This window comes from Gopherus flavomarginatus, chromosome 4 (genome assembly GCF_025201925.1).
Source record: "Gopherus flavomarginatus isolate rGopFla2 chromosome 4, rGopFla2.mat.asm, whole genome shotgun sequence".
Lineage (NCBI taxonomy): Eukaryota > Metazoa > Chordata > Testudines > Testudinidae > Gopherus > Gopherus flavomarginatus.
Genome location: NC_066620.1, coordinates 180,598,782 through 180,618,899, shown reverse-complemented (window position 1 = coordinate 180,618,899; position 20,118 = coordinate 180,598,782). Strand labels below are relative to the sequence as shown.

At 39.2% G+C, this 20,118-nt stretch overlaps 1 protein-coding gene across 1 annotated transcript in view; it reads right to left on the bottom strand.

Moving 5' to 3' along the window:
- SNTG2 (syntrophin gamma 2) overlaps nt 1–20,118 on the bottom strand; it is a 272,147-nt gene that overhangs the window by 141,424 nt on the left and 110,605 nt on the right. The window contains exons 7-8 of the mRNA XM_050951641.1: nt 10,044–10,131; nt 7,439–7,530 (exon numbers count right to left, since the gene is read on the bottom strand). Of these exons, the coding sequence (XP_050807598.1) occupies nt 7,439–7,530; nt 10,044–10,131 (180 nt within the window). The remainder of the gene's footprint in view (nt 1–7,438; nt 7,531–10,043; nt 10,132–20,118) is intronic.

Genomic DNA, 20,118 nt, shown 5'->3' with positions numbered 1-20,118 from the left:
GAAGAGCAACAAAAAAATATTAAAGGTCTAGAAAACCTGACCAATTTTGCAAAATTTGAACTGTCTCAATTGCACAGCCAGGGGCATTGCTTGTAGGTTATTGGATGGCATCTATGGCTTCTGAGATGCCTGTTCTTATGGCCATTTAGGCTAATTCTACATCAACCGGAAGAGTACCTAGTGCATCAAATTTGTTTTTCACCGTGACATTATGTTAACAAGTGCTGAATTTTTACATATGTGTTGTGCCTCAAACTTAGTTGAAATTGAGCAGCAAATGCCATTTTAGCCACAAAAAGATGATGACTAGTGTTTGCCAGGGCTTCTGCACCTCTGTAGTCCCAGTATGACATTCCTATATGACAATTCTGGACTAATACAGGTCCAGCTCATTCCTCATCTGGGCACTGTTGGATAGCCAAGTTTCCTGATCGATATCTAAGCGCCTGAACAAACTGCCAGTAAACATAATGTTGTGAGAAGCACAAAAGGACAGTAATCTCAGTGTTATCATTTATTGCTCTGGAGCAAAATGGCCCAGGAATAGCTCTGAACCAATTTCTGGGATGACTCGGTACATCATGATGTCTCCAAGTACAATAAGTCACATGTGCAGCAGAATAGATTGCATCACTGCTGTCAGTTGCTGATAGAATTAACCTTTAATAGCATCTGTAGCTTCCTCAGTGAGGGTGTAGACTACAGTGATGGACAACAACCCATAGCAATGCCTCTGGTGTATAACAATAAATCAGAAATAGGGTCCCACATTGTGAGTGATTGATTAAAAAGTGGTTGGAGGATGAGTATCATCTTGTTTATATGCCTAGTTCCTCCAGAATACAGCAGATTTGCATTCACCACAAAATGTTGACCTTTATTCATGAGTCTCACCCTGGCTATTCCAGCAACTGCAATGTTGTTGTATCATTTCAGCTCCTGCACTAGAGAAACCTGGTAATGACCTCATTTAGGGTTAGTACATTTCAGGTGGAAAAATATGTGGATGATATAGGCATTAGGGAGTTTGGCCTAAAATGTGGACCATATTTCATTGAACACCCATTGGCTTGCTGTATGGCCTTGGGACAGAGGAGATGTAGAGTAGTGACTTTGTTTGGGGACACCAACCCCCTTCTCAGAAACCCTTTTGCACATAGCAGATGGTTCTGAGGTTGCAGCTCTTCCATCTTCACCACAGTTTGGGGAATAATTTCCCCTCCTCTAGATCAGCTGTTGGCCTTCACTTGTAACCCTGAGCAGGTCCCCTTATTGGATACTACTTGCCAGAGCAGGTAGTTTATCTGATGATCTCTCTTGATCTTTTTTTTTTTCAGATGAAATATAATATGGGTTTGAGCCAACTCTTATTTGTAAAATGGAAGCCTTCCACCCTGATCATGTATCATCATATTATCTTCAGTTTTTCAATGGCTATTGCTTTGGCTGGAATTAGATGTCCATGGTCAGTAAATGCTAGTTAATGTTAGTTCACGTTCCACTTCTCATACATTTTTTTTGTTTCTTTTCTCTCTGCAGTATTTACACTTTCAGAAGGTTGTTGTCTAAGGACCTGATTCAACAAAACACTTATGTACTTAACTTTAACTTCAGTGGAACATAAGTAAGCACTTAATTTCTTTGCATAATAGAGTTGGGATTACTCACCTGCTCAATCAGGACTAAATTCATAAAATGAGCACAAACAAGGTTGGTTGAAGTATTAAGTGAGCCAGATATTAAAATATTAGTGGGGTAGGACTTTCAAACATGCCTAACATTGGCCTAGCTCTGCTCCCACTAAAGTCAATAGTAAAACTCCCATTAATTCACAGTGAATTAAGCCCAGATTTTTTGAAAATCCCAACCTAGACATTCTACATGCTATTTTACTCATTATAAAACACATTGCCTAACACTGAGAATAACTAGGACATAAAATAATTTCAGAGGCAGTAGTAAACAGATTGGGTAAGGAAACTAAAAATATAGTGAAGGGAACAAATCTACACTGGTAGAAGAATAGAAAAGGTCATTTTATAGGTTTTTTTTCTACTTCTCATATGACTTTCTCAGAAATGCAACCTTTCCACAGCAGTATTAAAAAAAGAGAGCTTTGCTTTTCTAAGGAAAGTGCAGAAGATGACCTCTCCTCTCTCATATTTCATTACAACAGAAAAAGGGAAACAACACAGTTGTACTGTTTATTTTCTTTTGACACCTAGTGCACTTAAGCCATGACAGCTGCAGCAGCAGCTGCCATCTGAAATATTGAAATGTGCCTGGCAGGGCTCATCTATTGTGACTTGTCCCTTTTCTCCTCAACATTACCAATGGAAGACTGAGATAATGATGACTACTTTCACGAGCATAGTCAGTACTAAACAAGGTAGCTATATTAGTATTTGTCACATTTTATGCTCATACATTTCTAAATGAAACCACATGAATTGGAAATCAACTAGAGATTCAAGAAATACACTCTTAATAGGGTTGCCCCTTTTTGTCCCAAGCAGTTAGTCAAAATTCAGGGCCCTGGGGGTGTTCCAGCTGGAAATAGAAATTGATGAAGTCTGGTATTTTCTGCAATCTTGTTTATTTACAAGTAATGTACAATGCCCTGTACATTACCATGAGCAGAGGAGCAGTTCCTTAGCTTATAAATCCTAAAGCTCTTTAGCCAACATCAGATCCAAAAACTCCATGCCAGCTTCCCCCGCCCCTCATTTATCTGTGCAAAACAATACTCAGCCAAAAGCTCCTTGGGCACGTTCACATTCACCTTTTTGACTTAACTGTAAGCATAAGCCCTCACCTATGTTATCTGAAGGGTGAGTTCAAACTTATCAACATCAATGGGGGTTTTAACTCAACTCATAACAAGGATTCATCCAGCTCATAACCATGTTTTCATCCTGATGATGGAATCCTAGGTTTTCAGATGTGGAGTGGTGGTTGATTCTACCAGATAACACTACGTAAGTTACTTTCATAGCCAGGGCACTCATTTGAAATCTTGAAACTTCAAAGGGAAATTTAAAAAAAAAAGTGGCAGGAAACAGATATGCAGTATAAACTCAAACTTCAGAGTTCACTAGACAAGAGATAAAAATGGTCTGTTCAATTGGAAATGACAGTCAATATCTAAATGTTCAAAACCAGAACTATATATTGTAGAGATAGGATAGAAGTGGAATATGCTACTCACTGGACTGGCTACTTGCAGCCTAAACATTCCCTAGCTAACCCACCTATCTAGCTCATACATGTCTAAAGCACCTGTCGCTATAGTATCTGTCATGGTTGCAGGGCTCTGCCCCTTTATTAGTGTCTCTAAGAGCACGTAGCTCAGGTCTTAGGTCTCTTGCCCTTAACTGTCTTGGCATAGAATCATGTGATTCTTCACCTGGGATCTAATGACAGTATTCTGTGCATACCAAGCGCTTATCACCCTTCAGGTCCAGCTGAGTTTTGGGCTCCTGCATTTCCTCCTTTTGTGAACCTGTGAACTGCGGTTTAGTGATCAACAGCCTTCTTAAAATAAAGTATTTTTATGTAACAGTTGGAATAAAGCATTAGAGATAAAAAAGAGGATCTTATCTCAGCATATTTAGTCTCATCTCATCTTATGCTTCACCACAAGCTAAATTACATATGAATCCTTCTTAAAATACAAGAAAACAGAACAGAACCAAGTTACATTCTTCTTGGAAGCCAAAAAAAAAGGGCTCTTGGGACCCAGCCTGGACTCAGCTTGTTTCCTAGATAACAACCAGTCTGTTCTCCCTATTTCAAGGCATCTGAGTTTTCTGAAAGCCACCACCCTCACCATTTGTCTGGGCTCAAGAACTATATTGCTCAATGGTGTCCTTTTTACAGGGCCACATATTAATTCATACTTTTACATCGAACTGGTTTTCCCAGTGGACCAGCAAGGCCATGTAGACGAATACCCCTGTGATGGTCTAACTACCCAACCATGGAGCAAGCTATTCACACTATTGGCTTGTAGATCCAGCCACAAGACCAGTGAATACATGTGAGTGCATAGGAACTTCTGTTTCCCTCTGATAGTCTAACATACAATCCCAACTATATTGGGGGATACAGATCACTAATCATTACCAAGCAGCCTACCGTTCATCACAGAATCTAAGCACCATGCAAAAGGTGTAAAAAGAAGGCATAAACAGTTCTAAAAGGTACTTTTCTCTTTCTTTCACATAGTTCCAGTGAGTATGTGGATATTTTTATTTAATGGGACTCATCGCTAAGGAAACAGTTTCTTGACAAGCATGTGTATATCTAATGTGAGCACACTTGAAAGCATGGTCTTGCAGGTAAGGTACTAGACTGGATGGCAATCAGAAACTATAGTGAAGGGCACCATATAAACACCATATAAGATAGACAGTCAGATTTGTAAAAAGGACTTAATAATTCCCCTCTCCTATCTCTTGTCTGTCTTGTCTTTCTAGATTGCATGCTTTTTGGGGCAGGACTTCTTTCTGACTATTTGCATGTTTGTGTAATGCCTAGTACAGTAGGGAACTGATCTTAGATGGGGTCTCTAAGTGCTACTGCAATATAATAAGAAAAATAACAAGCATTTTATTGTTGCTCAATCTGATCTCCTCTGTCCAGGAGTTCCATTAAAGGGTTTTGAGAATCACCACAAACTATTACAGCAAATTGGGCCACTTTTAGAAGAGAGCAAATCATGAAAAACAATAGGTCTGGCCTTTTTTTTTTTTAAACTGTATAAATGATGACATTTATTAAAAAAATAGAAAAACCCTTTAGTTTGCAACTGACATTTTCATGACCTCTTTGCTCGCCTGTTTTGATCACAGTTTACTTTGATAAAGTATCTCTGCTTCTATGCTTTCAGTGGGCCACCTCAGAAGCTAAGACCATTTTCTTTCCAGAACATTTGAAATCTTGCCTTTTCATCTGCTTTTTCATAGAGTAACGGGCAACCTTTCCAAACTTTTTCCTATGAAAGGAGGTTGTGACTTTTCTCTTGGGCCACTTTGCTCTGCTTTGACTTTTTTCCATAGTTTCTTGTGTGCATACTTGGCTCCTCTTGTGAGACTGTAAAACTTCAGAGGGATCAGGTTCAAGGATATTTAAAAGTGAAACTATTTTAGATATTCACCGCTTCTTTCTTTCTCCCTACAAGATTTTGAGCTTTGCCCACAAACTTTAGTGTTCCATCTCAGAAACAAACTCAGATTTTCTTTGTTATGGGTCCATATAACTCCTACAATTTATTTTTAATTTTATACAATAACTAAAATCAGCATATGGGGTACCCAAGACCAGTAATACATCACATAGTAATCACCCAAAAGGAGGGAGTATTCCCAAAAAGCACAGTAAAAGGGCAAATCATACTGCAAAATAGTATCCAACGTACTTAGTCCTCAGCCATGCACTAGACTTTCTATCTGGTCATTTATACTGGAGCTCATCAATACGTTATCTGGGAACCATAGCATAAAAACCACACATCCCAGATGGAGGGTGAAGGAAGTAGCCTAGAGATGTGTAGAATCTGGAGAGGTATGAAGTATCTGAAAGAGACCTTAGCAATAGTTTTCTAGTATCTAATAATATTATTTATCCCATAGCCTCCATCAGGAACAGGTCCTCATTTTGTTAGGCATTGTAGAAACATAAATGGTACCTGCCTCAAAGAGTTGTCTACATATCTGGCCCTGTTAATTCATCTTCTCATTATTCTTTTTTTTAATCTTCCTCATCTTCCTTATTCTTAGAGTTAAACCCTGTCTTAAACTAGGTGTGAACTTGAATAATAGAAATCCAACAATAATTATTTCAAATAAGCATTTTTGTGCTTTCTCCCATGGTGATCTTACACATGGGAGGAGCTCCTTTTAACATCTGCAAAATTGCTCCATTCTGTTTCTTCAAATCTCTCCTTAAAACTCTGAAGGGCTATGATACCTACAAAATAATTGACAATGATAAGGCAGCTAGTGTGCTGAGACCACTGCCTATCGTGCTGACTAGTACTGTCTCATTGTTTCCCTGTACTCTCTAGGCTGTGTATATCCACCTACTGTCTCTTGCCATAGGGTTAGACAGTGAAGGGCCGATAACTGATCCCTGTGAACCCAACTAGAAACATACCCACTTGGTGATAATTCCCCATGCCTAACTATATTTTGAGACCTATCAGTTAGCCAGCTTTTAATCCATGTAATGTATTCCATGTTAATTTTATATTGCTCTAGTTTTTTAATCAAAATGTCACCTGTCATCAAGTCCTGGTGATGGAGTGAGTATCAGCCTTATGGATCAGTTTGGGAATGCGCATCATTAAGGAAAGATGCTATGGGAGAAAGTACAATGATGTTTCTGAGAGCAGCAGACAAGCAGGCAGTAGAGACAGACAACACTGCCTGAGCTGAAGGGATAAGGGAACTGACACTATGAATCAAAAATACATAAGAGTAATGATCCTTGATGATATGGAGAAGAAACATGAATTTGATGCATTGTGCATCAACAGACCTGTTGCAGCAAGACTGTGACCCACAGTGAGAGTGTCTGGAGATGTGCATTATCCCAGTTGGAGCTCCTGGAGACAATGAGCTGGACTGATGCACAATGCTTCTCAGACTGCTGGGAAAGCATGGCTAGAAGTTTCCTACCACATCCTTTTACTGGCTGCAATATGAGTTTTCCTTGTTTCTACACTAGCCTCACACTGTTGGTTGAAGTGAAAGGTTGCCATAGCTATGGTTGCATCACTGTTCCTCCCCTTCCCATCTTCTTTGGGAAAGTTGGCACTTAAAGATTAGGATTGTGACAGGTCAGCAAAAGAAGGGTATGGGTGTAGGGGCTGCTTGTCTCTTTTTTTCTTTCTTTGTGTACCCACAAATTTCATATTAAAGAAGCAACAATGCTATCTGCTAAAACTATCATACATGCCATGGCTTTGGTGAATAATCTCCTGCCTTGAAAACGGCTCTAAACAGCAGATCCAACAGACCATTGCATGGTATTACATCTGCCCATTTCTTAACTATATGCTGAGGTTTGTAAAATAGCTGGCATTCATTTTGTTTCAATGTAGACATATTGCTACTACAATTTTCTTATCCCCCCCGCCCACCTTCCTTTTTTCTTTTTCATTTTCTCATTCCTAGCATGTAAATTGGTTTCTCACTAATTAAATCTTGAAATGCCTTCTGGCATGGTAGGAATATTTTGACTTCTGTATTTCTATGAAATTCAATAAAGCATGTGAAAGTTCACTTGAAAAAGTATTGTTTCAAACTTTTAGAAGTTAGCCAATGGCCTTATAATACCCTTGACAGAGATTCATTTTGATTCACCATTTGAAATTAGGTTTGAGAAGGTCGTGGTAACAGATTATAATCAGACTAACTGGAATCAATTTGCTTACTGTGTTAGTTGAGTTTCCATTCAAATGTAAACCACTGTCAAAGAGGGGTGAGGAAGCTCCACTGCTATGATCACTGGATGGTCCAGGGGAACCTGAAAATCAGAAGATGATAGATAATTGCTTAACTGTATAAAGTATTAAACAATCCATTATTATTTCAACTGAGGAAGGATTACAATGTGAGAATTGGTGAAATAAGACATCATACAAAAACAAACTCATGATTGCCTTTTAGCATGACAAGCAACAGTATGCATCTGATCATTGGCTGTACTTTACAGGATGAGAAAGATGAAGGAAGTTAGATATCTTTATGTACAGAGTGCTCAATGGGATTACTCACATGTTTCAGTGTTTGTCAGATTAAGCCTTTTTACAGTAAGGTTGAATTTTTGAAAGCTGAATAGAGAATTCAGTCACACATCTCCTATTAAAATTAATAGCTAAATTCCCTAGTCACATGTTAAAGGCATATGTATGCACTGGTTTATAAATACATCTTAACTCTTGTCTTGAATGGTGCCTATTAAGTGGACATGTAAACTTTATTAATGGATCTGATTTTTTTTTTTTTGTTGGTGAATGCCTATTATATTAGAGAATTGGAGATATTCATTATTTTCACTGGGAAATTAAATGCAAGAAAACACATTATTGCAATATTCATATTGCATGGTTATGTGCTCAAAAGCCAACTTTTGAGTTAATTCTTCCTCGTGCATGTATGCATTAGGAGATTGTCTGTAAATATATTGTTTGATGGCAGCTTATCTGAGATATGTATGTCTATTTAGGTTATAAATACCATATTATATTAGAAATAGTATGTGATTACATAATTAAATACTATTACAATGCAAATGCCAAAGAGCACAAGGTTTAGGTTTTGCTTTTAGATTTAATTCTTCCTTTTTTTTTTGTTTGCGTGCTTAATTGTGCTAACTTCACATTGAAATGTGTTTTACATTTAATTTATTATGGCAATCTGAACATATTGACAAAAGCATGTAAAAATCAAACTCACAGCTCCACATTCATTATCACCAAAAATTCATTATTCTGTCTGCAGCAATCACTTGAAATTCCTCTTAAATCATTTCTCATTAATAGGCCGATCAAATCTCTAACTTAATAACACATAACAGAGAATGACAATCATTCATGTCCGTATGCCTTTTTATGCTTTCTATTCCATGCACATTTGTTGGGCTTAGCAAAAATGGAAATACATTCATAGAACTGTACAATAAGGCTCATCTTTTCCATAACAATTTATGCACATATTTTAACTAGAGAAGAAAGAAATGATTCAACTTTATTTAATTTTTCCAAGCAGCCATGTCTCTGTGTATCTCGTAAACGTTTTTTTATATAGCCAGATGTGCTAAAACCACATTCTATGGGAAAGTTACAGAAGAAACCCCTACCAAGTTTTGAACACTACTGGGCATGTTTGGGTTTTTAGTAGTTTCTTCAGGCCTTTAAATCAGCTAAAAACAGGTATTTAAAATGACTCTAAAATGCCTTATAACAATGGAAGTTTGCTGATGATCATTATTTAATTAATAATGCTTTCAATTATTTTATAAAATATTTGTGTGGAAGAGTTAGAAACATACAAATATAGCTTATCAAATACATTGCCTAAATCCACAGAATAAAAACATTCTATAGTTTGTGTGCAGATCATACTCCAAAAATATCTTTTCTAGACTGGTAGGTTGCCACTCGCACTGGTTATAATGGATAATATCTCTGTGGCCCCTGAGGCAGAGGTGGCTCCACCTGCTGCCTCCATCCCTAGCACCGTCCCCTCTACTCCCATTGCACGGGAACTGGCTAATGGGAGCTGCACAGGCGGCTTTTGTGGGCGTGGGTAGCGCATGGAGACCAGCTGCCTCCCTCCCCCCAGGGGCCACAGAGATGTGCCAGCAGCCAGCCACTTCCAGGAGTGGCATGGGGACAGGGCAGGCAGGCAGCCTGCCTGAGCCCTGCTGCGCAGCCAACTGGGAGACACTTGTGGTAAGCACCTCCCAGCTGAAGCCTGCACCTCGTACCCCTTCCTGCACCCCAATCCCTTGCCCCAGCCTGGAGCCCTCTCCTGAACCCAAACTCTCTCCCAGAGCTTGCACCCCTCACTCCTGCATTCAGATCCCCTGCCCCAGGCTCAGCCTGGAGGCCCCTCCCACACTCCAAACCCCTCAGTCCCAGCCTGGTGAAAGTGAGTGAGGGTGAGGGAGAGTGATGGATGAGTGGGGGAATGGAGTGAGTGGGGCTTTGGCTCAGGGAAGGGGTGGGGCCTCTGGGAAGGGACAAGGTAGATCTTGGGTTGATCTTAAATTCAAAAAGTGATCTTTAGTGTAAAAAGGTTGGAGACCCCTGGTTTAAGTATTGCAACACAGAGCGCAGCAAAGCCTATATATATTTTAAAATATGGGCCTATATTCTTACTCACTGAACATTAAATAATAATGTACATTAAAGAATAAAGCTTCTTGCAGTAAAATATCTGAAAATAAGATTATTATTTCTGTCAGTGTCTGCTCATTATGAGAAATATTGCAAAAGGAAAAAAAATTAGCTGTACTCATTAATTTCTTCTTACCTAATGGGAGCTTTAGAAATGATGGAGCTTCCCTGAGGTACTGTACAGTGATGGTAACTTCATCGCCAGCATTCCGCAGTAGGTGTACCTGTCAGTGTGACAAATAATAGCTACTTTTTATCAAAAGAGAACCAGCCACAGAAAGGAAAATAGTCTGCAACAAAACCTCCATCTCTCTTGTTTTGACAGAAATACAACAGTAATGTTTATCATTGGAATGAAGAATATCTTGTGGGTCAAGCCACTCTATCAAATAATAAAACAAAGTATACACACAATTACTGAAGAAACTGAGAAAAATTAAAAGTTGAAGAACAGTTTCTGTTTACGAACAGACAGAAAAATCAGCAACACTGTCTGAAAACAATTTCATATCATACACCTGTCATGACAGGTAAGTGGTACATTAAGGATGAAAAAATGAAATGTAGTGCACATTTTACATTTCTGTTTCCTGATTGATATAGACTTGTAGCAGGAGTTCATTTTCCTTGGCCACCCAGAGCACTTCAGCCGTGTTAACAGGATACAAGAATTGTCTTTTAAATATATACTGAGTTAAAATAATCAAAAGGTGTGTACAATAAGGCCTCTTTGCATACAGTTGTTTTCTAATTCAGATACTGAACACAAGTGAAGTCTATTGTGGAGTGTAGCTGAGGCCTGACCTGACACAAATAATTAACACATGGAGGGAGGCCTCATTTTTTGGAAGACAGAATGAGGGAAGTAAATGAATCATCAGAGTAGCACTGCTGTATGCCACATAACAATACACAAGTGCTGAAGGCTGGAGTCGAATTAATTTCTTGGGAAGTCGAGTGGAAAAAAGTCTCAAAGGGAATCCCAGCAGTTTCTGGAAAGGATCTTCATTCCCACTCACTTTCATCTGCACCTCCCTGCTTCAAAGCACCCCGCTCGCTCCTTCTTTGATCTCACTGAGCTCCTGCTCCCCACTTAGCCTGTTCTCTGCTCAGTGAATTTCCCACTTGGCCCCAATGCTCATGTAGATGATCTCCCCCCAATATTTGTCTCAGTGTTGATTTAATTGCAATTGTACCACAAGTTCAGCAATATTTGATGTTTTATTTAAAGCCACAGCTCCTGCAGCCAAGTACTTACATGAGAATTTCAGTTTTCATTTAGAAAAAAGCCCTACTGGGTGTGGGGAAAAAGCTGCAAAAATCGCCTGATTGCACCCTGGAAACTCAAAACCAGAAGGAAAAGGAAAAGAACCATTCATTCATTCTAAATCTCACAATTGCAAAGCCAGTCTCATGATTTTGGGCTATAACTCCTTATTTCTGAAGATGTGTGGTTGGCAATATTGGTCATCCATGCCCCCCCCACAAACATACAGGTAAAAGGGGGGGCCACCTGTAATAGCAACCACAACACCTCTCCTTTTGCTCCCCATCCTCAACAGAAATATGCAAATGTACCCTTGATGGCTGTTAACTCACCCACATCCTCCCCATTCTCCATGTATCTGTATATTCTACTATTCCATCTCTTTGGGACTGTCTTTGTTTCATCCCTTTGCACAGTGTCTAGCATCACAGGACCGTGCTCTCTGATTGGTGTCTCTATGGGCTACCACAATATAAATAAAAACAGAACTGACAAGTGGAAGATGGAGAACTTACGCACTGGCAGGCTAAATGACTTGTTCAAGGACACAATGTCTGTGGAAAGGCTAGGGACTGAACCTAGCTATCCTGAATTCCAATGCAAAGCCTAGGCCACAACATCATTCTTCTACCCCAACTTCTATAAAAATTGTTCATTAAAAGCTGAGACTGAGTTGTAGCTCTGCCAGTCATGAACTGTATTATACCACATTCCTGAATAGTTCAGATAACTGATTATTTTATGTGTAGCCTATTACATATCTGCACATATTTTGGAAACTTCAGTTGGTATAAATAACTGAATCTGAACCTTCAGCTGAAATGAGTAAAAAGGATGGTGGGGAAAGCATACTTTGAGAGTGCATCAGATCATTTAGGTTGGATTTGTAAAGCATCTTTGTTCCCAGTAAGCTTTCACATTATTTTTTTTAGTATTTTTATATTCCTCAGTAACTGGATGATCACTTCTTTTTTAATTAACACTGATTGAGTAATTCTTAAAATCCCTATTTTGACTTTTTTGCAAATCCATCAAAACCAAGATTTTTTTCTCTTTACAACAGTACAATTTGTACAGTTGAGTGCCTGACCCATTCTGCCATGTCTGTACAGAATTGTTTTCAAAGATAAATCCAGTACTGGCAAAGAAGTACTTTCCATTCAGGTCACAAAAGGAAAGAAAAAAAAAAAAAGGAGGGCAGCTCAGATCTTTGGTAAATGGAAAGTAAATATTAATCCATCCTTCCCGCACGTAAAGGTCTGAGCAGAAAGAAAAGTGAGTGATCTCAAGTAATACTTTACATTGAAAAATTAGTATTGTGCCTTGTAGCTTTAGATCAGCTACTTTGAATGAAGAGGTGGGAAACTCATGGGGACCTACAATAAATGATGTCTTGGCTTTTAATTTTAACAAACCCTGTCTTACACTCTAGATTCTTATGTAGCCTTCATCACTTATCTAAGTGCATCACAGTCATTAATGCATTTTATCCTCACAACATCCCTGTGAGGCAGGGAAGTATTATGCTTAATTTTATAGAAACTGAGGCACAGGATAGATTAAGTGACTTATCTGAAGTCACCCAGGATCTCTGTGATTGATCAAGGACCTGAATCCAGATCTCCTAGGATTTCAGTGTCCTATTTACTATACCATCTTTCCTCCTAATGTACTGCATGTATAATTTGATTAATGATTAATTTTAGCAAAATTTAGGATTTTAGCAAGTTCCATTTTGAAGAACATCATTGATAAACTGGATGACAGCTAAAAAATGCACAGGATTCATCTTATAGGCCATTACTCAACCCTCCGATTCACATTGTTATAACAGTCTATTTTAGCTTTGCAACCAGGCAGTCATAAACAGTATGTACATAAAGCAGTCTATGTGATGAAAAATGCTCATGACAAAGATTGGGGAAACAGTCAGTAAAGTCTTGTATATGTTTAAATGAGTCAGTATTTACTTTTTTTTAATCAGTCACAGGATGATGATTGTGGCTTCCTGAACTCCATTAATATACACACTAGGATTTGAAATGAATTGATGAACTCTTTCGAGGCCATTCATATCAACTAATCACTTTGTGCTATTTATGCTAATCTGCATGTTAATGAAGCCTCCAAAGCAACATCCAATGCTTTTAAATTTGAAAAATACATTTCTAAACTAGAAAGAGTAAATCAAGATCCTGCTGCTCTCCAAAGATGGAATGTCTGAAATTTTGACTCATTAACCAAGAGGGTATAATTTGGGTGTCTTATTAGGGTGTCTTTAAAGTTCAAAACAATTAATTACATTATTCTAGTTAAAATATTGTAACTAATTAAGAAAGTCTCAATATTTTAAACCAACCGATATAATTTAGTCCCTTAGTCATTATATAACAGAAAAATATGTGAAATTCCTCAAATGTTCCTTTCATATATATAGACTTTGATGTGACTTGTGTGTCTCAGAATTAAAGAGACAAATTCAATCAGATTCTTTGGAAGGCAGAGCAGACCCAAGCAAAGGGTTCATTTCTGCAGAAAGTCAGTCAGGGAGTTGTGGAGATGCAAGGTATCCACAACATCCTCTTTTCTTTGTCAGATATGTTCATGTTATACTCTGTTAATCTAGCATTTCAACTAACCATGGGAGAAACCAATTCTGACAAAATGGACTGAGACCGCAATAGGAGATACAGACATAAACATTGACATAAATGGCCCTTTTTGGGGCCTCAGTCCAAGACAGCACCTAAAATCATCATTTTCAATATCTGCAGAGAAGTCTGACATTCTATTTGGCAGAAAAATGCCTGCAAGAGACACAGAAAGAGAGAGAGAACCACACCAAACATACCTGGCATGCATACCTGCATGAAGGTCAAAAGAAACACCTGTATTAGCACAATACGTGTATGCAACAAAAGACTGGTGAAAAACACTGTTGTGAAACACCTTGGTACAATGGAACTGATTGAATTCAAACAAATAGCATTAGTTTCTCTTTAAAAACCACCTGAAGAGTTAGCATGGGCAACTGACTTTCCCCTGCCAGAAAAAATAAAATAAAAAAAAATAATCGTGACATAGGCAACTTCAACAGTCAACACCATCTGGGGATATTCCAACAATGACAATAATGGTGAAACAGTTGAAAAGCAAGAATCAGCAAACAACTTGAGTTTGCTCTATGATTTCCAGGATATATATACTTTCCAAAGTGCACAATGGAACAAGAAGAATAATTCTGACCTCGTCTTTGTCATCTCTGAAAGATGAAACAGAGGCTGCAGTACAACCCAAGAAAACAAAGTACCCATTGAGATTCAACTTCAGAAAGGCTGATTGGGAAGGCTTTACAGCTGAATTGGATGGATCCATCTGTCATATTACTCTGACACACATGCACTATGAAGAGTTTTTCTCCATGGTGTGGAAGACTGCCCAACAGCAAGGTCTAGGAGATGCTCGATGCTATATATGCCCAGACTTTCAGAACAAACAAGTGAACAGTATTAAAAATATGTCAAATCGTTTGACTTGGATCCCTTCAGCAAAGAAACCATTGTGCTCGGGATAATGCTTATGAGAGATATCCAAAAGGAGCACGCATCTGACAAAGTGAGTATTCACCCACGAAAGCTTATGCTCCAATACTTGTGTTAGTCTATAAGGTGCCACAGGACTCTTTGCCGCTTTTTACAGATCCAAACTAACACTGTTACCCCTCTGATCCCAAAAGGAGCAGTGCTACTACTGGAGGGAATTGATTGAAACAACAAATATGTGTTATAATAGTAAAAAACACGGGCCACCATTTACAAGCTGAACACTGATGGCTAACCATTCATGTGTATCAGTGCAGTCTCTCCCAACCAAGCTGCACACCAATTCATTCTAAATCGTAAAACAGTCCACGAAGCAAAGCACAAAGTGAAACAGATTAAGCAGGAACTTCTCAGAGACAGTGAAGTCCGCAATGAGTCCCTCAACATTAAGGAGTTGACAATAGCCATGAAAACACTTACATGTGGAAAGACAGCCAGACTCAACGGATATAATCAACTATTACTGTACTTTGAGAGGACAGCAAAGAAGAGGCTTCTTGATTTTTTGAATTCTTGCATGAAGACAATACAGATACCCAAGCTGTGAGAATAGGCTAACATGGTTGCACCACTCAACCATGTAAAGACTCTAATTCTGCAAAGAGATACTGACCAATACGCTTACTCTTCTCAACCTACAAGCTATATAAGTGGATTATAATGGGTAGAACAGCACCAACAATGTAAAGCCAGCTGTTTGATAACTAAAGCAGTTTCCACCCAGGGTTTTCATTTTGTGGTCAAGTTGCAAATCTATCTCAATACATTAAAGTTGGCTTTGAAACTTGCAAAATGAGAGTGGTTGTTTGTGTTGACCTGTCTGCTACTTATGACACTATGAGTCATCATACTTCACGGAAACTGGCAAAATTTTGTGACATAACAAGATGGTCCAGGTCTTCAACACCCTACTCAAGAATTGACATTTCTTTGTCAATATGAATGATTAGAAAAGTTGATGGTATACTCAACGGAATACACAATAGAACCTCAGACTTAATGAGATATCTTGGGAATGGAGGTTGTTCGCAACTCTGAAATGTTCAGTAACTCTGAACAAGATGTTCTGGGAGCAGAGGGGTTGGAGCTGCAGCTGCAGGGTGGGGTGGTGTCAGGGGTTCGGGTGGGGTGAGAGAGAGGGTTCTGACCCTCAAGGTACCAGGGCTCGGCGGGGTGGGTCAGAGCTTTAGATCTTGGGGGAGCGCTGAGGCTCAGGGCTTAAGCTCTGTGGCTCCGCTCCTAGTTTCAGCCTTGTGAGAGGCGCCAGGACTCAGGGATTCAGCCCCACGGGTAACAAAAATTGGTTACTGTAGCAAGCTTCACCATCATGCCTGTCACTCCCACTATATTCTGGGACCACAGACCTTCATCACCCCACTCCTGAGGTCTATCCTGACCAGATCAGGCCACAGAGAGGGACCCATATGACATCTTAACCTCTACCAGCTCCAGCTGAATCTCAAACCCAGCTGGGATGAAACAGGATCAGACTACTGTAAATAACAATGGTTATTTGAGAAATAGGGAGTGGGTGATTATTTTAGTCTGAACCTGTCACAAGAGAGCACTGGACATTTGCAAAGAGAAAAATAAGGCAGAGTTTTTAAAAACAAAACTGATGACTGATTTTGGTAAAATTCAAATACTTCCCTTGTTTCATTGCTATCATTAGCCAAAACAGTGAACCACGCCATGGAGTTACAGGCTCGCAGGATGAAATCTAACTGCTTCTTTTTTGTTTTTTTAATAACAATCACATTTCTCCTCCATCTCCAACTTTACATCCTTCTGTTCTCGCTGCCTTTAGCCAGGAATGATCCATACCACATAGTCTGGTGGCAAGAGCAGGGAGCCCAGAAGCTTTTGTCAAAGATGTCACACACTTGAGTGTGACTTTGAGCAACACAAAACCTTGGTGTGTCTCAATTTCTCTTATCTATAAAAGGGATCTATTGTTTACATGTTGGACCTCACAGGGTTGCTGTAAGATTCAGTTAATATTTGTGCCCTACTCTGAAATTCTAATGTTATAAAAATATTTGCTTTTACTATAATAAATATGAAGTGCCATCTGAACAGCCCTGCCTAATGTACCTTAAAATAACCACATGCCTGAAGAGCTTGGGAAACCACAATCCCACAGAAAAAGAATTCTTTAATTTTTTTTTAATAATCTGGTCAAATTTCCATATCCACATATACTGAACCTCAGCAAGTGGTGGGATTGGTTACTAACAGCAGCATAAATAGCTTTTGTTAAATGTTGTTGTCATAAACAGATAAGAAAAGTTAATAGCACAGAAGTATTTTATATCTCTTTGACTGTAAAGGGTTAACAAGTTCAGTAAGCCTGGCTGTCACCTGACCAGAGGACCAATCAGAGGACAGGATACTTTCAAATCTTGAGGGAGGGAAGTTTTTTGTGCTGTGCTGTTAGTTTTGATTGTTGTTCACTCTGGGGGCTCAGAGGGATCAGACGTGCAAGCAGGTTTCTCTCCAATCTCCCTAATACAGGTTCTTATAGATTCAAAATAGTAAGTACTAAGTAGATAAAGCGAGTTAGGCTTATGTTTGTTTTCTTTATTTGCAAATGTGTATTTGGTTGGAAGAAGTTCAAATGTGTATTTGGCTGAAAGGAGTTCAAATTGGTATTTTGCTGAAAAGATTTTAATTTGTACTTGTACACTTAGGCTGGAAGGGTGTTCCCAGTGTCTATAGCTGAAAGACCCTGTACCTATTCCATTCTTTTTAAATTTACAAAGATAATTTTTACCGTTTTTTCTTTCTTTAATTAAAAGCTTTTCTTGTTTAAGAACCTGATTGTTTTTTTATTCTGGTGTGAGACCCCAGGGGACGGGGTCTGGATCCACCAGGGCATTGGTGGGGAGAAAGGAGGGAAGAGGGAGAGAGAGGCTGATTTCTCTCTGTGTCAGGATTACCTTCTCTCAGGAAGAGACTGGGAGGGGGAAAGAGAAGTTGGGAGGAAGGTGAATTGTCCTCTCTGTTTTGTGATTCAAGGAGTTTGAATCACACAGTGATCTTCCAAGGTAACCCAGGGAGGGGAAGCCTGGGAGAGGCAACGGTGAGGGAAAGGGTTTACTTTCCTTGTGTTAAGATCCAGAGGGTCTGGGTCTTGGGGGTCCCCGGGTAAGGTTTTGTGGGGACCAGAGTGCACCAGGCACTGGAATTCCTGGTTGGCGGCAGAGCTACAGGTTCTGTGCTGGTACCTCATCTTTTGGACGCTAAGGTTCAGAGTGGGGAATTAGACCATGATAGTTGTTTATTAAAGGAACACTGGTAATTCAATACTTTTATCAATATTAAGTAAATCAAATGCACTAGGCAAATAGATCCTTGGCTATGCACATGGAACATGAAGTCCACGTTAGAGGGTGGGGGTGAGGTGCAAAAGGTGGGTAAAACTGCTCCACGCACTCCTGTGATCCTGAGCTAGTTTTGCATTGGTCTAGCACTTGTGTAAATTAGACAGCCTGAATGATTTTCTATGTTATGTCAGCTGTCAAAGGGTGCAAGGAGTGGAAATGGCAGCCAACGATTGCAAGGGCATAGGAAGACCAGGCCATATCCTTTTTCCGCTGGCAGACATCCAATGGTGACACTGAAGGTGGGATTTAGTGTAGGAGCCTGTATAGCAGCTTTCTGCAACTGGAGCATCCTGCTGCTCTGCAGTGAAACGTGGTGGAACCAATTACACTAGCTGTATGGGTAGATTCTGTCAGTGCAAATTGGCTGTACTGCACCTGAGAACCTGACTCCTTGTATCTCTGTTGCCTGCTAGCAGTTAATAATGTTAATTTTAAATATCTATAAAACACTGCTGCACTTCCAAACATTCAGCTGGTGGATTTTGTGTTTTGCACCATCAACAGATGTAGTTTGGCCAACTCTTATGCTAAGAAATGTTATAATTTATCTTAACATCTTATTGATCAACCCACTACATTATGTGCACAGTGTAGGCTATTACATTCTCTGTTGATGGCCAAATATATTCTCATTCTCCCTCAAACCTTCAATTTTACTTCTGGACTAAGCTGGAGACAAACATATATCTTTTCATAATGAGCACAATAACACAGCTGAAAACTGCTGATGGTATGTATAATGTCTGGTAAAACTTCTATTTACTATAGCATGACATTCTGTTCATATATCTAGTCATCAGCTGCAGATAGGAACCCTGTGTTATTTAGTCCTCCATCACCAGTGGTATGTAGAGCCTTTTAGAGATGTTAAAATGTGTCCGAGATTAAAGTATGTCAGAAAGATGTTATTATCTGACTGTTGCTTGATGCCAAGAGGGAAATGAGTTAGTTTCAACCCATTACCTAGTGGTCAGGTAATCATATCACAAAAAAAACCATCATTAGACTTGATACCTTTGTTAGTAGACAATAATCAGGCATGTCTTAAAAAGACAGTTTGTGCTTAGGAAAATATTTCTGCTCTCTGACTTCTTCCATATTGTAGGAGTCAACAATTAGTAATATCTCCATGCTGTAAGACTGACCATACAGAAATAAGTCTTTTTTTTCTGAATAATCTCTCTTAATATGCCAGTAAACAACTAAAATGCCTTTTATTTTACTTACCTGTTGAGTAATTAATTAAGATATTGGACTGAACCTCCCTGTCTCTTTACACCATCTTCTTATCCATGCACTGACACCCCAGTGTTGCTGGCCCTGTATATGGAACCAGAATCATTTCAGAGAAAGCTACCACAGAGGCTCTCTATAATCATCTACATTGAGCTTCTGGCATTTCTCCTTTACACCCTGCTACTTCTTTGGTATCACAGACTCCATCCTTAGGAATTTGTGTAGATGTTTCAAGAGAGTCACCACCTTCAAATGCAGTTGGCAAGTCACGTGGTCATCACATATCAGTCCATGAATATTTCTAACGATTGAATCCCCTTTCACCACAGCCTATGTTTCACATGCTACCCACATTTCTTGGAGGGACTTTTTTATTGTGTAAGGAATGATCAACCTTCTCTACTTTTGTTAGAAGGTGTGTTCCATGTTCTACCTTGATCTCCTCCTAGTATGCGATGTAGATTGGGGAAGTCAGTTTTGTGGTTGATTTGAACAATGAGGTCCTTATATTCTGCCTTTACAAATAATTTCACCTCTCTGCTCTTTCATTTCAAGAATGCCATGCTGTAACATGACCTCTGAAGGACATAGGTTGCTTGCAAAGTATGCACATATATGTCACAAAGTAAACAGTCACACATTCTGCACTCCATGAAATAAAGCCAAGTAGCCTCAGACCTGACATTTTTTGCTGGTGTTCTGTTTCAACTAATTCTATTA